This window comes from Centruroides vittatus, unplaced genomic scaffold, assembly GCF_030686945.1.
Source record: "Centruroides vittatus isolate TY-2023 unplaced genomic scaffold, ASM3068694v2 contig_5, whole genome shotgun sequence".
Lineage (NCBI taxonomy): Eukaryota > Metazoa > Arthropoda > Arachnida > Scorpiones > Buthidae > Centruroides > Centruroides vittatus.
The window spans coordinates 1877894-1902391 of record NW_027122286.1 but is presented as its reverse complement, the minus strand read 5'-3'; the positions used below and the strand labels follow the sequence as shown (position 1 = coordinate 1902391).

Genomic DNA, 24498 nt, shown 5'->3' with positions numbered 1-24498 from the left:
GACAAAGACAGTATTTGTCGATTGAGCTAACTTCATCTAGAAATTGCTGATTGTGTTTGGTATATTTAAATTACATTGGCATAGAAAACATACAATTTTTATGCCATTTCTCAGAAACATTTGATGTTAGGCTTTAACATTAATGACTTTTTATCATTTATTTTTTAGTCAGTAAATAGTAATATCTTCTATGATAGGAACAAGATAATGAATATTGGATCAGTGGAAGAACAGAAGAAGAAGCTTTAGAAAAAGCAGCCAAAAAGTTTAAAGTTTCTAAAAATAAAATTAAGTTAAAACAAGGTAAATACAACATTTTTTGTTAAATGTATGAAAAATATGAAATTATCCATTATTTATAAATTTTCATTTAGAATAAAAGTTTTCTTAATTCATAACATATTCTCTTGTATGAGTAATTAATAAAATCACTTTATAGATATAATTGGGACTTGATATATATTTATAAAAAATCTGAAGATTATGAGTATGTACTGGTAATGAATGGAAATTCATCTTTATTTAAACAGTTATTTGAGAAGTTATGTGAATGGTTGTTTAAGAGCCAAGTTGTCAATAAGAACAGTTATAAAATACAAAGAAAGTAACCTTGATTGCTTTTCTCCAATACACTTTTTTATGATATATACTAATAATTTTCATTTTAATAAAAACATTTATGTTATTACCACTTCATTGATAACAACTATAGGGTCGTTCAATGCCAAGTGATGGAGATCTCCATCTCGACCCCTCAGATTTCAATGAAATTTGGCACAAAGATAGCTAAGGACCTTAACTTAAGTCATGTAAATATTAGCTGCATACATTATATTGTTCTTGAGATATAAGCCAAAACATGAAGGCACCTCAGGTGCACAGTGATTAAACAGCCAACTTTGTTGTCCAATGGTTCCTTGACTAATAGCAATTACAGCATGAAACTTGGTAGGATAAGACAAGTTTCACATGGAAAATTCAGATATACTAATAGAAGCTTCTAACAAAATGTAATCTATTCACAAATCTTTATCAAAGATTGAGTAAAATTTATTCTTGTGGAACTGAAGCCACAAGAACAAAGTATTTATTGTAAATATCTACATTTCAATTGCCGGTTACAGGCAATTGAAACGTGGCTGTTTACAATAAATACTAATTTCATATTATAATAGTAATAAATTGTCTCTTGGAATAAAATCCTTTTTGTGTGTATTGAATGAGATCTATATTCCAAAATAATCTGATAAATATAAGTTGTTAAATTAAAATTTATTAAATAACATTTTTCTTAATTAGATGACGATGTATTGGATACATGGTTTTCTTCTGGACTCTTTCCATTTTCAATTTTTGGATGGCCAGATGAAGTAAGTCAATCATACACGAATAGAATATATATTATATAAAATATAAATAGTGCAACAAGTTTGATTTATTTACATACTTTTTTCCATTTTTTGACACCTTTCTGTGTGTGTACTAAGAGGATCTTTTTTTAATTATGTTCAGCTTGGTTCACAGTATATCCAGGGCAGATCATCCTCCAAAAGTTCCTAAATTAACAATGGAATATTCATAGAATTTATACAAAATTATATGATAATGTCAATGTAAATTTATTTTATTTAGACAAATATGTCTTTTTAAAACTCGTTTCTTTTACATAAGTCAAAACCCATTTGTTAATTTTCATACATTTATTAATTCTTAAAATGCTTAGAAAGCTGTAAAATCTTTCAAGAATATTTTATGGACTATCTAATACAAACATACATCACTATAAGGTACTTTGTTAATATAGCACTTTTGAATTATATTCATATTTATTATTTTCAGAACTTCTCATGCTCTTCAGAGGACTTTTGAAGTTTGATTGATTATTATTTTTTGAATTTTTCTCTAAGCTTAACACTATTGGATAATTAATTAATTATAATATAATTGATTTTAGGGTTCTTAGATGCATTGAGAAGTGAATAAAAAGATTATTATTAACTTTAATATGATATTCACTTTAGGTTTTTTGTGGTCTGGAAATTAACCCATTAATCATTATAATAGCAAACTACACGTGTGCAAGGTATTTTAGAAATGATTTATTTTCTACAATAATATGCTATTAAATCTATATGAATAGTTAAGTTTCAAAAAAATAAGACTTTTACTTTATTTTTAATATTTCTAATTTTTTTTTTTTTGTGCTTTTCCTAACTTTATATACATACAAGATATTACTCAAATCTTGACCAGCATATTGTTTATTCTTTCCAATGTTTGCAGCTATCTTTAGGACTGCATACAAATTAAATAAATATAATATTAGAAGTATAAAACATTATTTCCGAATATATTCATTTATTTAACATATTTGAATCATATTTGAATTTATAAATTTGAACATATATATGATGTAAAAAAATAATATTTTATATGTCTGATACTCTATTTATTCGGTTTGTATGCAGTTTGATGGTTGCAAACATTAGAAAGAATAAACAATATGTTGGTCAAGGTTTGTTTAATATTTTAATTTTTTCATATTTTTACTTGTATAATATTTATTTGTAAATATATTTTATTTATATAAATTAAATTTATTCAGTATGTATTGGGTCTGTTAGATACTTCCTTCTTGGTAAATAGACTCATAGATACAATATCGCATTAACTTTTAAGTATTGTTTAATGAAATAAATAACAGGATTTTATTATGTTTCTCTCACATTGAATAATAGAAAATTTGTTTTATGTTTAATTCTTTTGATGTGGTTTTTTTTCTGTCTTTTAAAAGTAAATTACAGTTGTGGTTTATATGATGTTATTTTACATGATTTTGAAATGTAATCTTGGAATATAAATAGAATTAATTTTGATATTCACTATAAGTATAAAATTTAAAGTAATGTACTATAAGTATCTAATTCAAGGCAACAAAATTGTTTTTAAAAAAGCACTTACTCAAGAAATTGAAAGACTGCATTGAACTATATTATACAGATAATGAAGGTTACCTGTGTGATACTGTTTAGTTGAATTTTTTTGTATAGCATTTGCAAATTTCTCTAAATTTTAATATCTATCTATTCTAATTGTTTAAAAATTGGACTTAATACATCTAAATGTTCATTTACATTCAGAAATGTTTATTAATGATGCAATTAAAACCAGTTATTCCATAGTTTTTTTTTTTAAATACATTACAGTTGGGATATAACTCACATAGGAGTTGCATGCTCCACAAATGCAATCTTTGTATAAATCATAATTGCATTATGCTTATATTTTTTGAAAAAGAACTAGGTCAAAACATCATCATAATTTTAAGTATGGAATTTTTCCATCACTAGGATGATAGTTTAATCTAATTCTTTTATATAAAAAAATCTTGAAATGATACAAAGTAGTTTTTTTTAATTTTTTATAAAAAATTGCTTTTTTAAGTATGTCTTTTAACTGTATAATTTAATAATTTTTTAATTTTTCAGACAGATGATCTAAAATTATTTTATCCTGGAACTTTACTTGAAACTGGATATGATATTTTATTTTTTTGGGTTGCAAGAATGGTTATGTTGGGTATTCAATTAATGGGACAATTACCATTCACCAAGGTAAATTTTTTTCTGTAAACAACTAGTAAATAAATGTATATTTTGATTAATTTATGAAATAAGTTGAAATAAATTATATTTTATTAAACTTGTAGAAATTATAATAAAAATTGTTTTATCATTTATATATTATAACTTTTTAATAATCTTGTATTAAAATACTATTTGTATATTAAATGAAAACATATTCCAGACTGTGAAAAAATAAATAGTATTTTTAAGTTGATATTTTGTCATATATACTAAATATACAAACAAATAAAATATGAATGTTTACATGTGCAAAACTTTAAAGTTGATAGATGAAATCCTGCTACGAATTAAATCCATTAGACTTTAGTACAAATATCCCCCATATAACATGGTAGTTAAGTTTCAAAAAAGTGCCATGTTATGTGAATCTGTGCTATAAGAAACAAAGGACTAGTACAAAACATAGGGTTAAGTTTCAAAAGTTAGCAAAAGGTATACTATTCTTTTTCACAACAAAGAAAAATATGTTTATTAAAGTAATTGTTAGTTAATTTAATTAATTAGTTAATCACAATTAAAAGTACTACACATTAATATTAACTTTTTCTTCACTGCCAAACACTGTTAAATTAAAACATTTTCTTTTTTGGTAAAATATCTTCATCTTCTGAGTTTTCTTGTTGAATCTAATCTGAAGTATCAGCAACATATTGATTTTTCTCTGCTTTTTTTTTAAATCTGATATTTTCATTTGCTTGCATTTGCATAAGAGAACTTTTAAAATTAAGTCTTCTTATGTAGTAACTTTTAATTTATTCTATAAAAACAAAATACAGCAACAAATCTTTTGGGTTCATTTACAGCACTATAACAACAACAGTGACATCTGGTTTATAGGAAAGGTAGAACAAGGAAGAAGAAAAATTGTACAGTCAGTTCTCATTAAAGAAAACTGGACTAAACATTGAAATTTTCAATAATTTAAAATCTGTGGGCAAATATAAGACAATATGTATGCATGCTTACTTGAATAAAAAAAATATTGAATTATGGTGTTTGCAGTTAAAAATTATGACATTTTGTATGGGAATGTCTCCAATTCTTGAACCGTGTTAGAGCAAAACTGTGTTATATGGGGATACCTGTAATTTGATTTCTTTATCATAAAAAAATGCAGCAAAATATTTATTCATATAGAAGCAACAAAACATCATAACAAAATGAAGCTTGCTGTATATAAATGACAGGCTCAATCAATTGTCACAATCAGAAAATATGATTAGTGAAAGCAATCATTCATTTAACTATTATAATTTTGTTTCTCATGTATATCAGCCTGAAGAATAAGAACAGAATGAATTTATAAGCTTTTAATACCAGAGTTATTTACAGTACTTTTTAAATATTTTTCAAATCGGAATAAGAACATTTTATTTGTTTTTAAGAGCAACAAATAAAACTTTTCATTTTTCTAGAATTTTTCTAGATTTTTTGTTTCATACAAAATCTCTCTGAGATGATTTTTTAAATAACAGAACAAAATCAGGTGTTCATGAATATCATAGTTAATAAAGCGTAAAAATAGGACTTCACTGTAATGATTCAATACACTCTTTGATTTTATTACATAAATGTAATTTAACAAATTTATTTGTGTGTCACTGCCTCTAAAAATAATCATCTTAAAATTAAGTTATAACTGAATTATTCCTTTTCAGGTTTTTCTCCATTCCATCATAAGAGATGCACATGGTCGGAAAATGAGTAAATCTTTAGGAAATGTTATTGATCCTACTGATGTTATATATGGTATTTCTCTAGAGGTAAATAAATATATATATGATAATATAATTGAATTGTTGTTGTTTTAAATTAAAATTTTTTAATTTGAAATTAGGGTCTTCATAAGAAGTTATTGGATTCTAATCTTGACCCAAATGAAATTGAGAAAGCAAAAAAAGGTCAGAAGGCTGATTTTCCAAATGGCATTCCAGAATGCGGTACTGATGCTCTTAGATTTGCTTTATGTGCTTACATGCTACAAGGTAAATTATATGAAATACTTTTAGGTCAGATAATGAATCTATTTATTTTTTAAAAGATGAAATCAATGTGTAAACTTTTATGAAAGTTTTACAATTAAAAATTACATCAATAACATCAATAATAATTAAAAGTTATCATATTTTATTCTTAAAGGACGAGATATTAACCTTGATATTAATAGAGTTGTCGGATATCGTAAATTTTGTAACAAACTATGGAATGCAACTAAGTTTGCTTTGACATCATTAGGTGATAACTTCAAACCTTTACAACATCTTCAGGTATAATAAAATAATTTCATATCATTAATTATTTTAAATCATCAAGTGTTAATTAATTCAATTGTTTTATTTTAGTTAACTGGTGATGAACAACCAATTGACAAATGGATTTTAAGTCGTCTTAGTGCAGCTGTAGAGATGTGTAATAGGGCTTTCGAAGAATATGATTTTCCCTTAGCAACAACTGCTTCTTATAATTTTTGGTTATATGAATTATGTGATGTTTATCTGGTAATTTTAATATGATATTTATAAATTGTAATTTAAAAAACATTTACAAATTTTTTCTTTTAATTAGGAATGTCTTAAAAGTATTTTTCAAAGTAATAATGAAACAGCAATTTATACATCTAAACAAGTATTATATACTTGTGTGGAGACTGGATTGAGACTTTTAAGTCCATTCATGCCCTATGTTACAGAAGAATTATTTCAGAGAATGCCAAGAAGAACAATGGATGCACCTCCAAGTATATGTGTTACTTCTTATCCTGAAGTTGATGAAGTAAGAGCTAATTAATTAAAGTAGAGTATAATTAATTTATATTTAATAAGATTTAGGATTTATTAATCATCTTATGTAATATTTTTCAAATTATGAAATATTTATTTACTTGGAATTGTAATTCTTAATCTTATTCTTATATTTATATTTTTTTAATCCAATTAACAACAGTGGAAAAAAGCCTGTCTATAACTATTGCAATTACATTTTAGTTGATTTTCCATACAAATTACAGAGCTACAGAAGTGATAAGAAATTCAGTTGAATACTCAAAATTCCTGAATAATCAATAATTTTTGCGATATATTTTTTATTCTTTCAAATATATATTCATACATAGCGATAAGAATGCATGCCCATGTGACCTCACTGCTAATTTTGCAACAATAAAGGACAACCCATGCATTTTCCTGCTCAGTGTGTTGTTGTTTCTCATTTGATGAGCATTACCCCAGACATCCAGCCAAATTCCATTGCTTTTCTTTCTTTTCAGCTTTTTCATGGGACCAAAGAAAGTTTCCAAAGACAGCAGTTCTTTGAATGCCATGTTAAATGTTCATTAATTTTTTACATTAGTCTTTTATATTAATTTCTTCTTTCTTTTAGTATTAAACACTATATTTATTCTCCATAAAATGTGTTTTGGTATGTATTTTGGAGTGTCTAAAATGAATTAATTGGATTTACATTGATTCGTATGGAAATAATTGCCTCGGTTTTCGTTGGTTTTGGATTTCACCGATTGTTTTTGGATGGATTATTGATGAAAAGCAAGGTATCACTGTATTTATTTTATTGTCTAAATAGCTAGTGAGCAAATTAATTCATTGTTTTGACATATTTTGGATTAACAATTCAATTCATCAATCTGGACTGCCAGATTTCAGAATACATTTATGATAATTTGTAATTAATTTCATAATTTATAAATTAATGTAATTAAAAATTATTACATGTATGCAGCCTGAAAATCTCAAAATTTACATTTATGATTGAATAATCCAGGCTTCAGACATTATTTATTATTCATTCATTAAACAGTAATTTTTGACATGATTAAATATCAGCTTTATTTGAAATTAATCTATAAATTTATAACATAATAATATCTATATATTTTTTTTAAACATTTTAACAATGATTAACATTTAATAATAATGAGAGAAAAAGATAAAAATTATTATAAAACTGCTATTTCTGTAACTAAAAAATAAAATAAGCTGTTTTATGTTTATTTTAATCTTTAGTGATAATTCAATTCAATTCAAATTTATTAACGTAATTTGGAAAAATTCCAGTTACAAGGGGTGCATTAAGTTACAAATATTAATAAATATATTATAAATCCGACAATAAATAATTGTTATGTAAGTTACTTCTATTCTTAAAATTTAGTCAGTCTATTACAATATTAAACAAAAAACTAGAACAACAACCAAAACTAAATATATGTATCATTCATTTAGACTCTCCACCGTTTTAATATATTTAATAATGAACTGATAAATTCTGATAATCATAGATGGATCCATCTGAAATATTTTTTGATAGAATTCTTGCATAGACTTGATAGCTGACAAAGTCAAAATTCCCGACTGTTCCCTAAGTTTGGAACAACCTTTACATAAACTAATTGTATGGTATACCGAAATTTGGTCATTACATAACTTACATTGTTTATTCCTAATGGCCACAAAATTTCCTTCAACTGTGATGTAAAAACTGTTTAATCTGATCTGCATATAAAATCTTTTCATCCCGAATAGTATTTTATAATGAATATAATTACTTGCTGGCGGAAAATTTAGATTAACTATATACCATGGGTGAAATTTTGACTCCTGTAGATTTTTCATCTCACGAACAATTGACTCGTTATACATATTCTCCACCAATAAAGAAATTCCATAATTCCAGTCTGTTTCTGAACCGTTAAATAATAAATGGGACAAACCATAATTTGCCAATTTGATTCTAAGTTTGTTATACCAATTATTTTGATAGGTTTTTTTTGTTCTCTGCCAAGGTTTTTAAAACTTTTAATATCATATTAACTTGAATATTCTCACTAGCTAACAGCATCTTCAGAAATTTATGATCTTAATTACCAAGTACGGCTCTAATAACATCCGATTTGTATCATGACAGATCGCATACCCCGGCACTGCTTTGTCTAATCCATAAATTTTTCTTATAAATTGTAATTGAATTTTTTCAAAGTAAGATAACCAGTCCAGACCCCATAATGGTAGAGCATAACAAATAGAATTGATAACCAGCGCTGAAAACAGACGAAACTGCATTTGAATAGAATTTGTTTTCATTTTAACAAATAAACCATTCTATATGCTTTAACCTTCATCCGTTGAAAGTGTTTTCCGAAAGACAACGTTGAAGTGATAAGAACCCCCAGATATAATACTTCCTCAGTTACTTTCAATTTTTCACTCACCAAATAAAAATCATGGTCTTTCCTCGCCAGCTTACCTCCCTTTCGAAACACAACAATATGGGTCTTATTCGGGTTGATCTTCAATCCCATTTTCGAAAAGTATCTCTCAGTTAAATTTAATTTTCTTTGAAGACCTATTTTTGTCGGTGAAATCAATACCACATCATCGGCGTATTGAATCGAATGTACTATCATATTATCCTTAATAATAATACCATCCTCCTCCTTCATAAATTGATTATCTAAGTCATATATCATAAAATTGAATAAATAGGGTGATAACGGATCACCCTGTAGTAAACCTCCACTTATTTCGAACGAAGGGTAAGTAATTAGACCACTTTTAATTGTAATAGTGTACTGACCAAACAAAGACTTTATTACCTTTGTAAATGTTGAGTCTGCTCCATTATCTTCCAATTTCACACATAATTTATCCACTGAAATAGAATCAAATGCTTTTTCTAGATCTAAAAAGGCCATATATACCTTACGTCTTTTTTTAACAGGGTGAATTTGTATGGTTGAAAGCAATAAAAATATTGCCACTTCCGTCCCACTCTTTTTTACAAAAGCAAATTGTGAATTTGAAATTAAACCATTAACCTTGGTCCATTTTTCAAACCTATTCACAAGCACTGATGTAAAAATTTTTTTTAGCGTCGATAATTCTTTGGATCAGTTACTTCGCCCTTTTTAAATATCATACGAAAATAAGCAGAATCCCACATTTCGGGCAATAAAACTTGATTATAAATATAATTAAAATTCGACGCTAAAGCGTCTATCAATTTTATAGGTAAACGTTTTAAAAAACTAACTGGTATTAAATCCGGTCCCACCGCTGTCGATTCTCTTAGTTTTGTAATAATTTTCACTAATTCACCTGCTACTATTGGCTGGTTCAACACCCTTTCTTTAGCTCTTTCCGTAGGTAAATCTATATCTTCAGTAACCATTAAAGCACTCGGCTCTCGCTTCTTAAAAAACCTATACCAGTTTTCGAAACCAATAGGGTCCTGATATTCCACCTTCTTTTTCGGACGGTATTTTTTTATCACTGACCAAAAAAACTTATTATTGTTTTTATCTGATAATAATCTTCTGTTCAAATTATTGTAATAATTTCTTTTCTTGGCCTTTATGAGGTTATTGTAAGTTCTTTTTGCACTTATATAATCAGTTAATCACTCTTTCAATCTAGTTTTACGAAATAGAGTTAAATAATATTCTTTAAGTTTCTTGGCTCTGTAGCAACACAAATCAAACCATTCCTGTTTGAACTTATTTTTCATTTTAAGTGACTGTTGGATACTTTGTGGACTTTGTTCTATAATATATTCATTACAAATATTAATCAATGTGGGATAAATTTGATCGGGCCTCACTTCATGAATTAAGGCCATTCTGTCAACCTATTTAAGCCTCAAATTTATTAGTATTGTATTTATATTTCTTTGTTTGAGTCCAAATTACCTCACTTATTTTATTTTTATAAATTAATACATTTGTTTTTATCGATAGAGTGACAGGAAAATGATCCAATAAATCATCATCAAGAACTCTTAATTCAACACACTGATCTAATACAGGTTCAGTACAAATTATATAATCGATGACTGATGTACCTAGTGCCAAAATGAATGTGTATCTACCAGGATAATCGTCTTTCATGCATCCATTCAGAATAAATAAGTCGCTCTTTTTCACCCAATTTATCAATAGCTTTCCTTTTTTGTTAATTTCATTATCCATGCTATTTCTTAAACTATAAACAGCCGGATTAAACCCTGAATAATCAGAATCAATTTCATTGCCAATTCTGGCATTAAAGTCCCCGAGGATAATCCATGATGTTGTAAGATGCGACCAATCTGAATAAATCATCTCAATTTCTTGAAATGGTAACTGCTGGGACTCATATGGCGGAGAATAGTAGACCATAATTGCAATATAGCTATTGGGATTCCAATTTATTTTAAATCCATCAACTTTGATTATAACAAATATTAAGTTAACATTAGAATGAAAATAAATCCACTCTCCCATATTTTTCTTCACCAATAACAACAATCCGCCCTTAGGTCTTCCAACTCCCAGTTTTTTTGTAGCTGGGACCATTAAATAATTAAATGAAGACTGCAGGAATTCCATCTCTTTAGCAGTTAGGTCAGTAATCCAAGTTTCTTCCAAACCAATAATCTCGTATTGTTTCATTAATTTTTGAAAATAAGTAGAATATAATTTTTTCCTAAGACCTTGAGTATTCCAATTTATAATCGTAATTTTTGGTTCTTTCACTAATGTTAAATTTGTTTTCATAAAGTTATTGCTGCTATTCTTACTAACTCTACTATTTATTTTAGGCATTATGTTGGTTAGTTGATTTCCACTTTTAAAAAAGAACCAGTGTCTACCAAACAGTTCTCAGTTAAATTATAGGTAAATTTCTTATTTCTGTAAATCAGACGGTCATTACGTAATAAAATCGGGCTACCCTTTTTCTTTTCCTCTAAATAATATGGGATCAATTTAGCTCTTCTTTCCCTAGATTCTCGGGTAAGATCAGAAGTTATGTGTAATTTACTATATAATTCATTGGAGGATTCTTTTTTATACTTATAAAACAATGATATTATTTGGTTTTTCCTCTGTATTGAATTTAGAGTGATTTTTAAAATAGTCGGATCTACTTTCTTTATTACATAATAGTCTCTTATTTCCTCTATCTTAAATTCGGTAATCCTTAACTCTTCTTCTATAAATCTACCTAGACTTACTCTAGTATTCATATTATCAGACAAAGGGTATCCAAATAATATTAAATTAGACTGATTTGATATATTTATAATTTCGTTTGTAAAATATTTTTGGGCTTCTAGTTTCCTATTTAGTTCCGGCAATGCTAATTCTAAATTATTAACCTTCTGTTCCATTAATCCAAGTCTAACCTTAAATTCTTTATTATCCTCATGTAGCCGACCAATCTCTGTTTTAACTTCTAATATTAGTTCAGTTATAGCTCCATGTGAAGCTTGAGTCAGTTTAGTCATTTGGTGTAAACTTGCGGTGATCGGACTGTCTTCTCTTTCTATCGACTCCAAACATTCCACAAATGTAGATTCAAAATCAAAATCACTCACCTCCTCAGCTGTTATCTCATTTTTCTCCTCCCTCAAAGCAGGCCTTGGTTTACGTAGCATATTCTTCAAACTAGTCGGTTTAGACATCTTAACAGCATTATTACTTCTTGTTAATGGAGGTCGACCTCTTTTCGATGGTGAATGTGATAAAGGGTCCAGATTTTGCTCAACTCCGGCCAAGATAAGCAAATTCTGTATTATTAAAAGTAAATATACTTTGATCCATAGCATTTCCATCTTTTAAATTCCTAATAACTCTTCAGAACAAGCTCTCACTAAAATTACACCAACACCGTTGAATGCTAGCAGCGCCTCCCAATCTTTAGTGATAATGCTAAGTCTTATGCATTTTCATTTAATGGTAAAAATTTTGATTTTATTTCAAAATAAATTTGATAAATTTGAAATATTTATTGTAAATGTATCAAAAGAAATTATCATTTGAAATTTGTTTTGAAATGATAATTTCTCATATATAATCATCATGAAATAAATATTATCATTAAGACATTCTCTTTATGATTCCTTATAAAAAGAATAATTTTAATTCTAAATAATTTAAAGTTAGAAGTTTTAAAATTATGTTAGTACTGTTCAAATATTTTAATCATCCTGTCCCTGCTCACTTCTTAAAAGAATAGAAATAATATTATTGTTTTAAAATATTTTTTTAGAAATTTGAAAGTTAAAGGGCATTACATTATTTAGAAATTTTCAGCATTTTTTCAAAACTTTAGAATTCCAAAATGTCTAAAGAATATTCAGTTAATGTGAGCCTAGGTATACAAAATGGCGGCACTTCCGGTAACCTCGATTGCAAGTGTTTTTAGGAAAGAAATGTAGATGGCGCTGATAGTAATGATGCCTTTGTATGCAAATATCCATCAAAAAATTCCGTTCAGGAAACATGAGGAATAATGTGAATTTCGAATTTTGGTTACGATGTAGACAGATTATGCATGTTGTTAATTTTTTTAAAAGTGTCTGTGTTTATTTAAAGTTTGTACAATTTACTCGAAGTCTAAAGTTATCGAGGAGGAAAGTTTGTCAATGGTAATTAACATGTTAAACATGTCCTTAATGTGTTTAATGCGTGTTAAATGTCATAAAAGTGTATTAAAGGTGTGTTAACATTGTGTAAGTGAGGTAAAAATTTTGTAAATGGTTTATATGTGGTTTAAATGTGCGTTTATAGTGTGTAAATGTGCTAAATGTGTTTAAAAGTGTGTAAATGTGCTAAATGTGTTTAAAAGTGTGTAAATGTGTGTTAAACGTGTTAAATTTGTCATAACCAAGGATATGTAATAGTGATTTCTGACCCAAAAGACAACGTGAACGACACATGGAAGACTATGTGGCCGTGGATCGCAGGTGCCACCCTCTATGGAGACGCTGCATATCGTAGATGAAAAGGCAAGAGATGTGAATCGTAAGACTGCAGTTCTTAAGAGGAGTAAAATTTATGTACAATACAGGCAAATTTTGTTCGAACCATTGATGTATAGAATCTTGTAATTCACTTCGTCCATGCATCGATTGAATTTATAGGTAGTATGATGACTTTTTTATTTTTCATTTCTGGTCCAAGAGTAAGAAAAGTAACCAAAAGCAGGGGAATAAGTAAATAGCAAATTTACGTTTTAAAAATGTTTTAGTTTTAAAAAAGTTTAAATATAGGCGCGTTTAGGTTATTGTCGATGGTCGCCATCTTGTTTGCATATTTGTGTGTGCAAACAGGATGGCGACCGGAAGCGCCGCCATTTTGTGTACCTAGGCTCACATTAACCGAATATTCTGTTCTAAGATTCTGTATTTCTTACTTTAAGGAGTAATTAATTACTCCTTAAGTATCACTCATATGAAAGTGATATTGGAAAATTGATCTGTCATTATGATTACTTGTCATAATATGTTGATCTACTTTATTATAATAAATTTAAATTAATAGAAAATAATATATATATTATAAAATAAACATTAATGGTGTATAACAAATATTAAATAAATATATATATATATATATATATATGGAATATTTGTTATACACCATGAATGTTTATTTTCATTGATAGATATTTCAGTCATAATTAACTTATGAATATCTGAAATTTTTTTTTTTAAGAAATTAACCATTTCAATAAATTAATTCTCCTTGATATTTTTCATTTAATAAAGTCAATGTAAGATGAAAAGATTCAATTTAATACAGTTTTCAATTTATTTAAATGCGTAAATGATTATCTGATAAAAATTAATCCACCTTTTTATCTGTATATGTTGTTATTTGTCTTTAACTTTTTTGACTATAGGATTATTTATCATTTTTTAAATATTTTTTAGCATTTATATACTCCACTAATAATAAACTGTTATGATCTGTTGCACTTTCAGTAGAAATTTGTTATATAATATATAATCATCAGCATAAGAGATATGACTAGTTATACTGATTGGCAATTAACATGATATGAGTCTGTTTATTTGTCTTTTATTCCTTATTGTGTTAAGTTGCTGACATTTGTTAGTATCCCATTTGTTAGTCAACGATATAATATCAAATTCTGTCTCATAAATATCAATTTTCAATAATTTAATCATAATAATCAGTTTATTGACATAATAGGCAGTCGCCTGTTACAAGGGGGGACATATAAGATAGAAAACAGACATTCAATTACAAAGATCAAACATATCTACAATTTATGAAATCTCATATGGTTTTTAAGATTTTACATTCAAAAGTCTTCTAACACCATTATAGAAATTAAAAATTTCATTAGTGGTAGCCTGGTTAAACTTATTATACATATGACTCACTAGGCTTAGGTTGACATTTTGATCTCTAGTGGTTTCTGAGTCTTGATCTTTATCGAAGTCACATCCATAGAAGAAATGAATTTTTGATATTAGTTTTTTGCAGTTTGGACAGATGGAATGGGCATATTCTAAATATTTACCTTCTAACATAAGTCCTCTTTGATTAAGTTTCATCTGGACAAAAAATTTTTTAACTTGAAAAGTTAAGTTCGTAAAAATATAATTGTTAATAAATGGATAGTTAAAGATAAGGTCATAATAAAACTTGTTGCTTCTATTACGAACATCCTCAGTGTCTTGAACTATGGAATGTTCTATAACTCTATGCATTAATTGGTTGATATATTGATTATTATTTCTGAGATAATTGAAAACTAGATCAATGGAAAAACCATATTCGTTAAGTATATGAGACAGTTGGGTAATCCAATTCCGATTTGTATTTGACCTCTGAGATTTATTGTATAATAAAAATACAAGCCTAGTAGACAAGTCATCTGTATTAATTATCTTTTGTAACCATTTCATGCAGGCTTTAAACAAGGTCGTGTTTATCTTATATCTGTTAAATTCCAAGCGAAGAACACTCCCTGGAGTGTTGAACTCCAATTGATATAGCTTACGTATGAATATATTTTGAAGTTTTTCAAGATTATTAAATTTGTTAGGACACCAAATAGGAGCAGTGTACAGCGAAGCATTTAGCACTATAGAATTAAACAATTTAAAGTGAGTCTTATTATTTCTTATCTTTGCTTTAGAAAATAAAATTATCAAATTATTCAAAAGATTTCTGAATTTAGTGACAATGTATTTATAGTGTCTCTCAAATGACAAATTAAAAGTCCATATGAGGCCCAAAAATTTCTTTTCATTGACAATGTTTATTTTTTCATTGTGAATATAGAAAGACATGACTTTTTTAGACATTCTGTTCCCATTTCTAAAAATCATAACCTCAGATTTCTTAGGATTAATTTTAACCTTTAACTTATCTAAGTATTCAGTTATTTGTAGAATTTTATGTCAAAGAGCAATTGCAGATGGAGCAACAATGACTATGTCGTCTGCATAGGATAATGAATGAATACAAATGTTATCAATATAAATACCGTCATTTTCGTTCGTAAAACAGTCATTCAGATCAAATAGGTAAAAATTAAATAAATAAGGGGATAAAGGATCACCCTGCAACAATCCCCTGCTGACTGTAAATGGCGTCCCACATATATTATTTTGTTTAATTATTACATTATAATTGCTGTAAAGTTGACCAATAATATTTATTAGACGTTTACTAGCCTCATGTTTATGTAATTTGTTTTGGAGCAGTTTTATACATATTGAATCGTATGCTTTTGATAAGTCCAGAAAAATAGCAAAGACTTTTCTTCTCTTTTTTAATAACTGCAGTTGTATAAGTGCCAATAAAACAAATAAGGCTTTTTGCGTGCCTCCGTGCTCTATATAAGCATATTGAGTAGGATTGTGTAAATTATTTGTTTTTGTCCACGTATTCAATTTTTTGGCTAATATGGCTGTGAAAATTTTTCTGAAATTTGACAGTAACGCAATTGGTCGATAGTTTGCAGGATCGTCTTTGTTACCATGTTTGTAAATCATCGATAGAATCACCTCTTTCCAGTTTAGAGGAATTTCTCCGTTGGAGTAGATATTGTTAAAAAATCTAGTCAAATACTGTATTAATTTGAAAGGCAAAAGTTTAATTAAAGAATTAGGAATGCCGTCGGATCCAGGGGCCGATTTGTTTTTTAGCTTGTTAATACATTCTTGAATTTCATGGACATTAATGGTTTCTTCATGATTTAGATGAAGAATCGTGGAATATTCATTGTGAATGTTAGACTGGTTATATAAATATTCGTCCGAAAATTTCTGGAAATGGTCAACCCAGTCTTCACGGCTGATAACTCTTTGGTTAGTATAACCATGTCTATTCTGTCGATAATCATTAATAATTTTCCAAAAAGTTCTCGAATCTTTTGCCTCCATTAATGTTTTATTTAAATTAAACAAATGACGTTTCTTTTTTGCTCTTATTAAATTCATGTAAGTTTTTTTGCTATTTATGTACTTGTTCAGGTCCTCAGATAAATTAGTTTTCCTAAATGTTTTTAGCCAACGTTGTTTAATAATTTTATGTCGATAACAGCAGTCATCAAACCAAGAGTTTTTATATTTTACTTTTCTGGTCGAATTGCGATATTTAACCTGGCATTCCGATAATTTACATATTAACCTCCAATAGTTTGCAATAAGAGCGTTGTTTTTCTCTTGCATTAAAAGTTCATCAGTTATGGATTCAGAACAAGTTAACCATTTCTGCATGTTAAACTTTATGTGATAGTTCTTTTTATTTTTGGATAGTTTATTATTGAATAAATTATTCAATAATTTATTCAATAATAATAAATAGGGAACATTGTGTCTGTGTATTTATTTATTTTTTTCTTATTTAAGTTTTGCTGGAAAAATGAAATATTAGAAACTCAAGTTGCGTTTGTTCAAGATGTGATACATAAAATTCGTTCCCTGCGTTCCGATTATGATTTGGGAAAAAAACAAATTCCTGGTGAGTTTCCATTTAATGTAAAACTAATCTATTTTATTTAAATTATATACTTATGTACAGATTTTAATATACAGTGGGTGATTGGTTAACGAACATAATCCATTCCAAGACTTTCTTCGTTAACCGATTATCAATTTACCATAGATTTTTATGGGAATTTGATTAATTCATTCTGGAGACCCCAAAAAATAAAAAATATGTACTTTCTTACTATGTTTATTTATATGTAATAATAAAAATACATATATACACAGTCTTGCATTTTTATTAGTCATGTTTTTTCTGTTTGTGAGGGTTAAAGAATCTGTCTAATGTCAATTGCTTTTGTCTCTTCTTCAGGATTTTTCAGAAGTAATTAATAGCATTGTAATTGTAGAGATCCCTAAGCCTATTAACCTCAAGCTGGTTTGGATGCCATTCTAAGACCATTGTTCTGACATCTTCCCAATTCTTCAAAAGATGTTTAATAACAGATGTTGGCATTAATCCTCTTTTTCAGAAGAAAACATATCTTTCCAGGTTTCTTGGTGTTCTTCATTCAAGACTTCTTGGCATTCTTCTGTCATCAGATCAGTTTGAGGTTCTATTATGAGCTCTTCAATGTTCTTTATTTCTCAGATGTGATTTTTGTTACTCCTTTAGCTGCTTGAGTCTTCTTGATTATACTGTATCTTTCTTAGATAAGATTGAACTGCAGCTTACTGTAGACCTGTTCAAGCCATAATGCCCAGAAACATAAGACATCTGCCCACTCTATTATACTCTCACTTTTTGAAAATAAAAATTGACACAAAACTTAACGAGTGCCTGCCCAACAGTCTCGCGAACAGTATAAAAGAATTGTTTCTGTCAGAAAAATAAAAGGCAGGAATTACAAGGGAGAGTTTCAAAGTTTTGAGGAATACTATTTGATCAGTATATACCAGGTTGAGTGTCGATGTCGACGTCTCCCTGCTCTGAAAAGTTCCAAATTGTTATCTGGAGACAAGGAAAGAACAATCGGTATTCATTATTTTACATCACTTCTTTTTGTGTTTGTTCTGAGAGGTGTTCCTTGTCCAAACATAAAAAGACATAAAAAGCTTTCACAAAAGTTTTTGTTATCTAATTTATTCTTTAACCAATCACCCAATGTAATTGTAATATTAAGTTTAAATGCTAATTTGAATTGATAAATATTGTTTTCTTGCATGTCACAGACATTTTTTACCTGAACCAATTACAAACATTAAGTGATGAATTTTTTCAATTAATATTAAAAAATAGAGGTATATTATAAAATTACCAAAAATATTCAGATTATTCTCTATCACTTAAAACAATATCATCTATTGATATTATTTTAAAAATAGTCAATGTCATGATTGTCAGTTTGTCATTGTAAGACTCAAATTATGGTCAAATATACATAAATTTTCATAACTGATTTAATTCAAACAAGTATAGGCATCCCTCATACTCATTGTCCCACTATGGACTTGACCAAATCTTTGATAAGCATGAAAAACTCTGTTAGGATGAAAAGAAATGGATTTTAATTTCAGTAAAATAATTTAGTCGTGTGCTATCAAAACTTTTATTTTTAGTTTTAATAAAAATAAAATAAAAATTATAACTTTTTTATTGAAAATTCATTATTGGATGAAAAATAATGTGGAAGAAAATTGAAATAATGTGGAAAAATAATGTGGAAGAAATACAATTTATCATATATATCAATAACCTAATTTATATTAATGTAATTAATTTTCATATTTTTAAAAATTTTATTTTTTCAGTATATTTAAGATCTGAAGATAATGAATTAAAATCAGTATTAGAAACATTTGAAAATTTGATAAAAGTGCTGACATATTCTTCAAAAATAGAAATAATTAATGAAAATGTAAAAATTCCAGAAGGCTGTGTACCAGTTTTAATATCAAACAAATGTGAAGCTAATCTTTTATTAAAAGTAAGTATCTAATGGCTTAATATTAAAGTTATAATAAGATTCAAATTGCAATTTTGGTTAAAATTGATTGTTACTATACATTAATTCTAGATTTAACTTTTAACTCTTATGTGTGAATCATGATTTAACTTTCCACTATCAGATTATTAAAAATTGAATTACAGGTAAACAAGTGCACTATTTGAATTATTTGTAAAAACAATACAACATTTAATTTTTATGACAATTTTAAGCTCTTACAAGTAACTATATTATAAATGAATACATCAACACAGGATTTCCAATTTTAAAAATCTCTACTACGTTTTTGCTCAATTTTTAATTATTTTTGTTTTTAAGTTTTTGTGGCAAAACACCAATTGCTTAGTGTTCATGGTGTTACAGTTTCTGAGCTAATGTTACATTTTATTTCTACCTTTTAGACAATAAAAGCAAATTTGTTAACAAACATTATATTTTGCAACTGTCATAAAATTAATACAGATTCTTTTATTATTAGAATCCATTGTCTTCTAACCTTTGAAAACAAATGTTTAGTTTGAATGTGACATATTGTGTAGACATATCATGACACATTCAGATCTATTAGAAAAAAACAAATTTGTAATGTAGTTCTTCACTTCAATTCAATGATTTCATTATCCAATCTTAGATCATGTCGGTGAATGCAAAAAGTAAGGTCTTAATCTAGAATCAAAAAGCACAGAATCTTGGGTTACAAAATTCTGGATTTGAATATGGTTTAATTCTATTATAGATATAATTTTAATTGATTTTGGAACACTGAAGAATATTTATTTATTTATTTATTTGAAAACTCCATACATAAAATTAATTTTTAGGAGGGGGTTACAAACTTGATAATTTTAGTTAATAAGTTATATTTACACCAAATGGTTTCAGCCAAGTTGTTATTAGAGAAAGGCCATGTATTCTATCAGTCGATTCTTACAAATAGAATTATTAGTACAGTAATACCTCTGTTTTCATTGACTTTGGTTAGCACTGGTTTCGGTTTTTGTTGATTTTTTTTTGCGAAAAATTTGTCTCGGTTTTTGTCAATTGCCTCAAATTTCGTCAGCATGCCAAGTGACCTCACTGCTAATTTTGTGAAAACGAAGGGCGACCCACGCATTTTCTGGCGCAGTGTGGTGTTATTTCTTGTTCTGTGAGCATTATCCTGCAACGGCTCACTATTGGCCAATGTTTCCATTTCTGAACACTGGGAGTTCGGTCGTGGGTTTGCATTTTTGCCAGGATGGGATGGTCATGTGGAGTTTTCTGGGTTTTCTCCATGTCTGTAATGCCTAAATAGGGGCCAGTTACCCTTAAACAGACCTCCTGGAAGGCATCATTCCCCGTGATACGACCATCATAAATGCATACAACTACTATTACATGACAATTATGTCACACTTTACCATGGGGCAATATAGGCTAGAAGCTCATGTCCAACTAACTTCTACAAGACAAGACATTACCCACGCGTCTAGCCAAACAATTCCATTGCTAATTAGTCTTTTATGATTAATTTCTTATTGCTTTTAGTATTTAACGTTATATTAATTCTCTATAAAATGTGTTTTTGGTATGTATTTTGGACTGTCTAGAATGAATTACGTGGATTTACATTGATTCATATGGAATAATTGCCTCGGTTTTGGATTTCATCGATTGTTTCTGGATGAATTATTGACAAAAACTGAGGTATCACTATACATGGTGATAAACATAAGTATTCCAATTTCTCACAATTAAACATGTAGTGATTCAAGTTTGCATTTCCCTTCTCATGCAACTGAAGTTAACTCTATGCTCAAGTTTTTCCATATTAAACGAAACTTACTCAGTCGGGTCTGGATAATCGTTTTTTTAACTATAAATGGCATTTGCTGATAGTACAGTAGAGCGTCGATTATCTGAATCAATTGGGGACTACTGGGGTTGTTCAGAAATTTGATTTTTCAGATAACCGATTATGTATGAAAAAATACATTATTAATATAGTATATTAGTATATCCCAATAATAGTATATTAATATATCCCATGTTGAAATTTTTCTCCATTGCATGTTGCTTCACGTTGAATTTTTGTCAATGTTAAGCCTAACGAAAATAAATAAAACTATATTTCCTTACTGAAGAGACAATATAAAATAAAATAATCAACCATTCCAACTTCAGCAAAAATTCTTTAATCCTAAGAACGTTTTCAAACGCATTAAGCGTTCATCTTCAGTTACATCTTTAAATTAAATATGAAATTCGAACTAATATTAAATTCGAACAAATATTACATAAATTAACGATACGATTACAATAAATAAATAAATACATAAAAAATAAAAATAAAATAAAATAAACAGGATTATCGTAATTTACAAAATTATGTCAATATTTCATCAACAAATAAAAATAAAATAAAAATAAAACAAAAAATAAAAACGAAACCAAAAAAACAACGTGCGGTTTAAACCAATCACGGATTATCGCTGTATTTCTTTACAAATGCCTTCATCCGTCATTAAAGATTTAAAACAATATCAGCTCTAGGATTTATCGTACTTCTATGTTTAGCCCAAATCATCGCACAAAGATTTCCAAGCTGTGGAAAGCCCATCAGCGTCCCTATAATTAATGCATTGCGTACTTCTCTGCGCTCTGTGGATCTCCAATTTTTCGAAAAATTTTATTGCGTGTCTCGATCTAGTAGCCCTGATGATAGAGGCTTGGTCCCAAAAGACCGTGATGCCTTGCTGCTTAGCATAACTGGCCAGGACGGTACTATCAACTGATTTTTCCACCGATCGCTTGTGTTCATTAATCCTCTTTTTTAAATTTCTCAAAGTTGCCCCTATATATACTAATTTAGAATCGAACCTATGATCCCTTAATGGTATCGAATAAATTCCTGTTAGTGAGTTACGCTCATACTTCATCTTATCATTCCTTAAAAGCTTGTATATGGTCGGATTACGTCGATAAATAACCTGCAAATTCCTACTCTTGGAAATCCTTTTAACTAACGGCTTAAGAAAAGGAATGTAATCGAGGATCACTTTCTCTCTTGGTTGGTTTCTACTCCTCCCACTCGTTCGGTTATGGTCTTTCTTGATGAGAGCATCTATTTTTTCTGTTCTGTAGCCATGTTGCAAAGCCGTTGTTCGGATGTATTGTAGCTCTTTAATTGTATCTAAAACATTGGTGCAGTGTGTGTGCGCTCTCTGTATCCACGAGCGAAATACTGCCATCTTGATATGCCCCGGGTCTGCAGAGTTCCTAGGGATAACGATTGGGACTGATATCGGTTTCCGATAGACATTCGTGCAGATTTCCCCTCCTACACATGTTATAGTGAGATCCAAGAAATTAACACTATTATAACTTTGCTGATCTAACTCTAGAGTTAAACCATAGGGGTTTTGATTCATTAAATCTATAAACTTTTTGATGTTGCGATTGTCCTTCCACACGATAAAGATGTCGTCCACGTATCTCACGTATAATAAAATATCATCCCCTACTATCGGGAGAATACTGCTTTCTAGCTTGCGGAGTACCAATTCGCAGAGTATATAAGACATAGGGCTACCCATCGGTACTCCTCGCCCCTGTATATAAGTTTTGTCCTCGAAGCCAAAGAAAGATGTGTGACATATCAAGTCCGCTAATTCCAAGATCTGGGTGTGGTACTTTGCAGCGTTCTTAATATTGGCGAATAAAAAGTCCCGCAAGGCACAAAAGCAAGGAGGCAGCTTGATGGAAGGGTATAATGCCTTGTAATCTAATACCGTCAAACACTCCTCATTCATGAGCGTAACATCCTCAAGTTTTTGGATCAATTCTATCGAGTTTTTGATCGAAAACGGCGAAACTTGCATATTACTTTGTATAAATTTAAGAAGTACTTTTTCTATCTTGAACGTCGGAGCATTACACTTTTCCACTACAGGGCGTAATTGGGAACCTGTTTTATGCGTTTTTCCGAAAGCAAACATTCTCGGAGTCCTGGGAGCTTGTAAAGTGGCAGCATCCATATGTAGCAATTTCGCTAGAGGAGTTAGGGTGAATCTTATCACTCTTTGTTGCAATGCTTCCAAGTAATTATTCGGGGCAAGATGACATTCCGTGCTGTCGATGTATTCATTTAACTTTTCCCTATACGAGCTTCGTTTGATGAGTACAAGACCTTTCGATTTGTCCGCCTTTAAGAGAACCACATCATTTTTTTGGAGCCATTCCTTTGTTTCCTTAATGCGCTGTTGGAAAACTATATTTGTTGAGTTGTTACGTTTTACTTTTTCGGCATATATTCTTGTTTTCCATCTGTAATAATCCTGTGTGGTTAATTTCATACCCTTTATGAGATTTTCAACGTTTGGTATAATACTTTCCGGGCGTATTAGCGGTGTCGGAGCAAAAGAAGGGCCGTGCTCCAAGGCGTCAATTAAACACTGCGGTGGAATAATGTTGTCCCAAGCGGTTAGAAATATATCTTTTTTTACCCTCGGTTTAATATTTTGGCATTTAAAAAGCCATTTTAGCTTTTTAACGTACTTGCGTTTTAGCCTTGTTTTCAAGGAAAACTCCAAATCAATCACCCTACTGTTGACCTCTTCGAGGATAGCTTGATCTTTCGCATATAAATCATTCTCCAAATTTATGGTGGTACGTAACAACCCATAATAACGCCTTCTTGCAATTCTAATCGCCTTATTGAGGCATAAGAACTTTAATTTTGGTAACAAACTGCGACAATCCAAAGGAAGATTGATGCGATGAATTGACATTGGAAAAACTCCGTTTAAACGGCACTGTATAAGAAATTCGAATTTCATTCTTGCTTTGCATAATTTCAGAACGACCTTTCTATAAGTTTTGGCCGGCGGAGCCATTAACTGAATAAATAAAACTATATTTCCTTACTGAAGAGACAATATAAAATAAAATAATCAACCATTCCAACTTCAGCAAAAATTCTTTAATCCTAAGAACGTTTTCAAACGCATTAAGCGTCCATCTTCAGTTACATCTTTAAATTAAATATGAAATTCGAACTAATATTAAATTCGAACAAATATTACATAAATTAACGGTACGATTACAATAAATAAATAACA

The 24498-nt window shown here is 28.9% G+C and overlaps 1 protein-coding gene across 1 annotated transcript in view; it reads left to right on the top strand.

Moving 5' to 3' along the window:
* The window catches only part of ValRS (Valyl-tRNA synthetase), a 67025-nt gene that overhangs the window by 30492 nt on the left and 12035 nt on the right, over positions 1–24498 (top strand). Inside the window, exons 16-25 of the mRNA XM_067273842.1 lie at positions 198–303; positions 1300–1370; positions 3489–3614; positions 5306–5410; positions 5485–5632; positions 5787–5914; positions 5990–6145; positions 6213–6419; positions 17313–17424; positions 19203–19378. Of these exons, the coding sequence (XP_067129943.1) occupies positions 198–303; positions 1300–1370; positions 3489–3614; positions 5306–5410; positions 5485–5632; positions 5787–5914; positions 5990–6145; positions 6213–6419; positions 17313–17424; positions 19203–19378 (1335 nt within the window). The remainder of the gene's footprint in view (positions 1–197; positions 304–1299; positions 1371–3488; positions 3615–5305; positions 5411–5484; positions 5633–5786; positions 5915–5989; positions 6146–6212; positions 6420–17312; positions 17425–19202; positions 19379–24498) is intronic.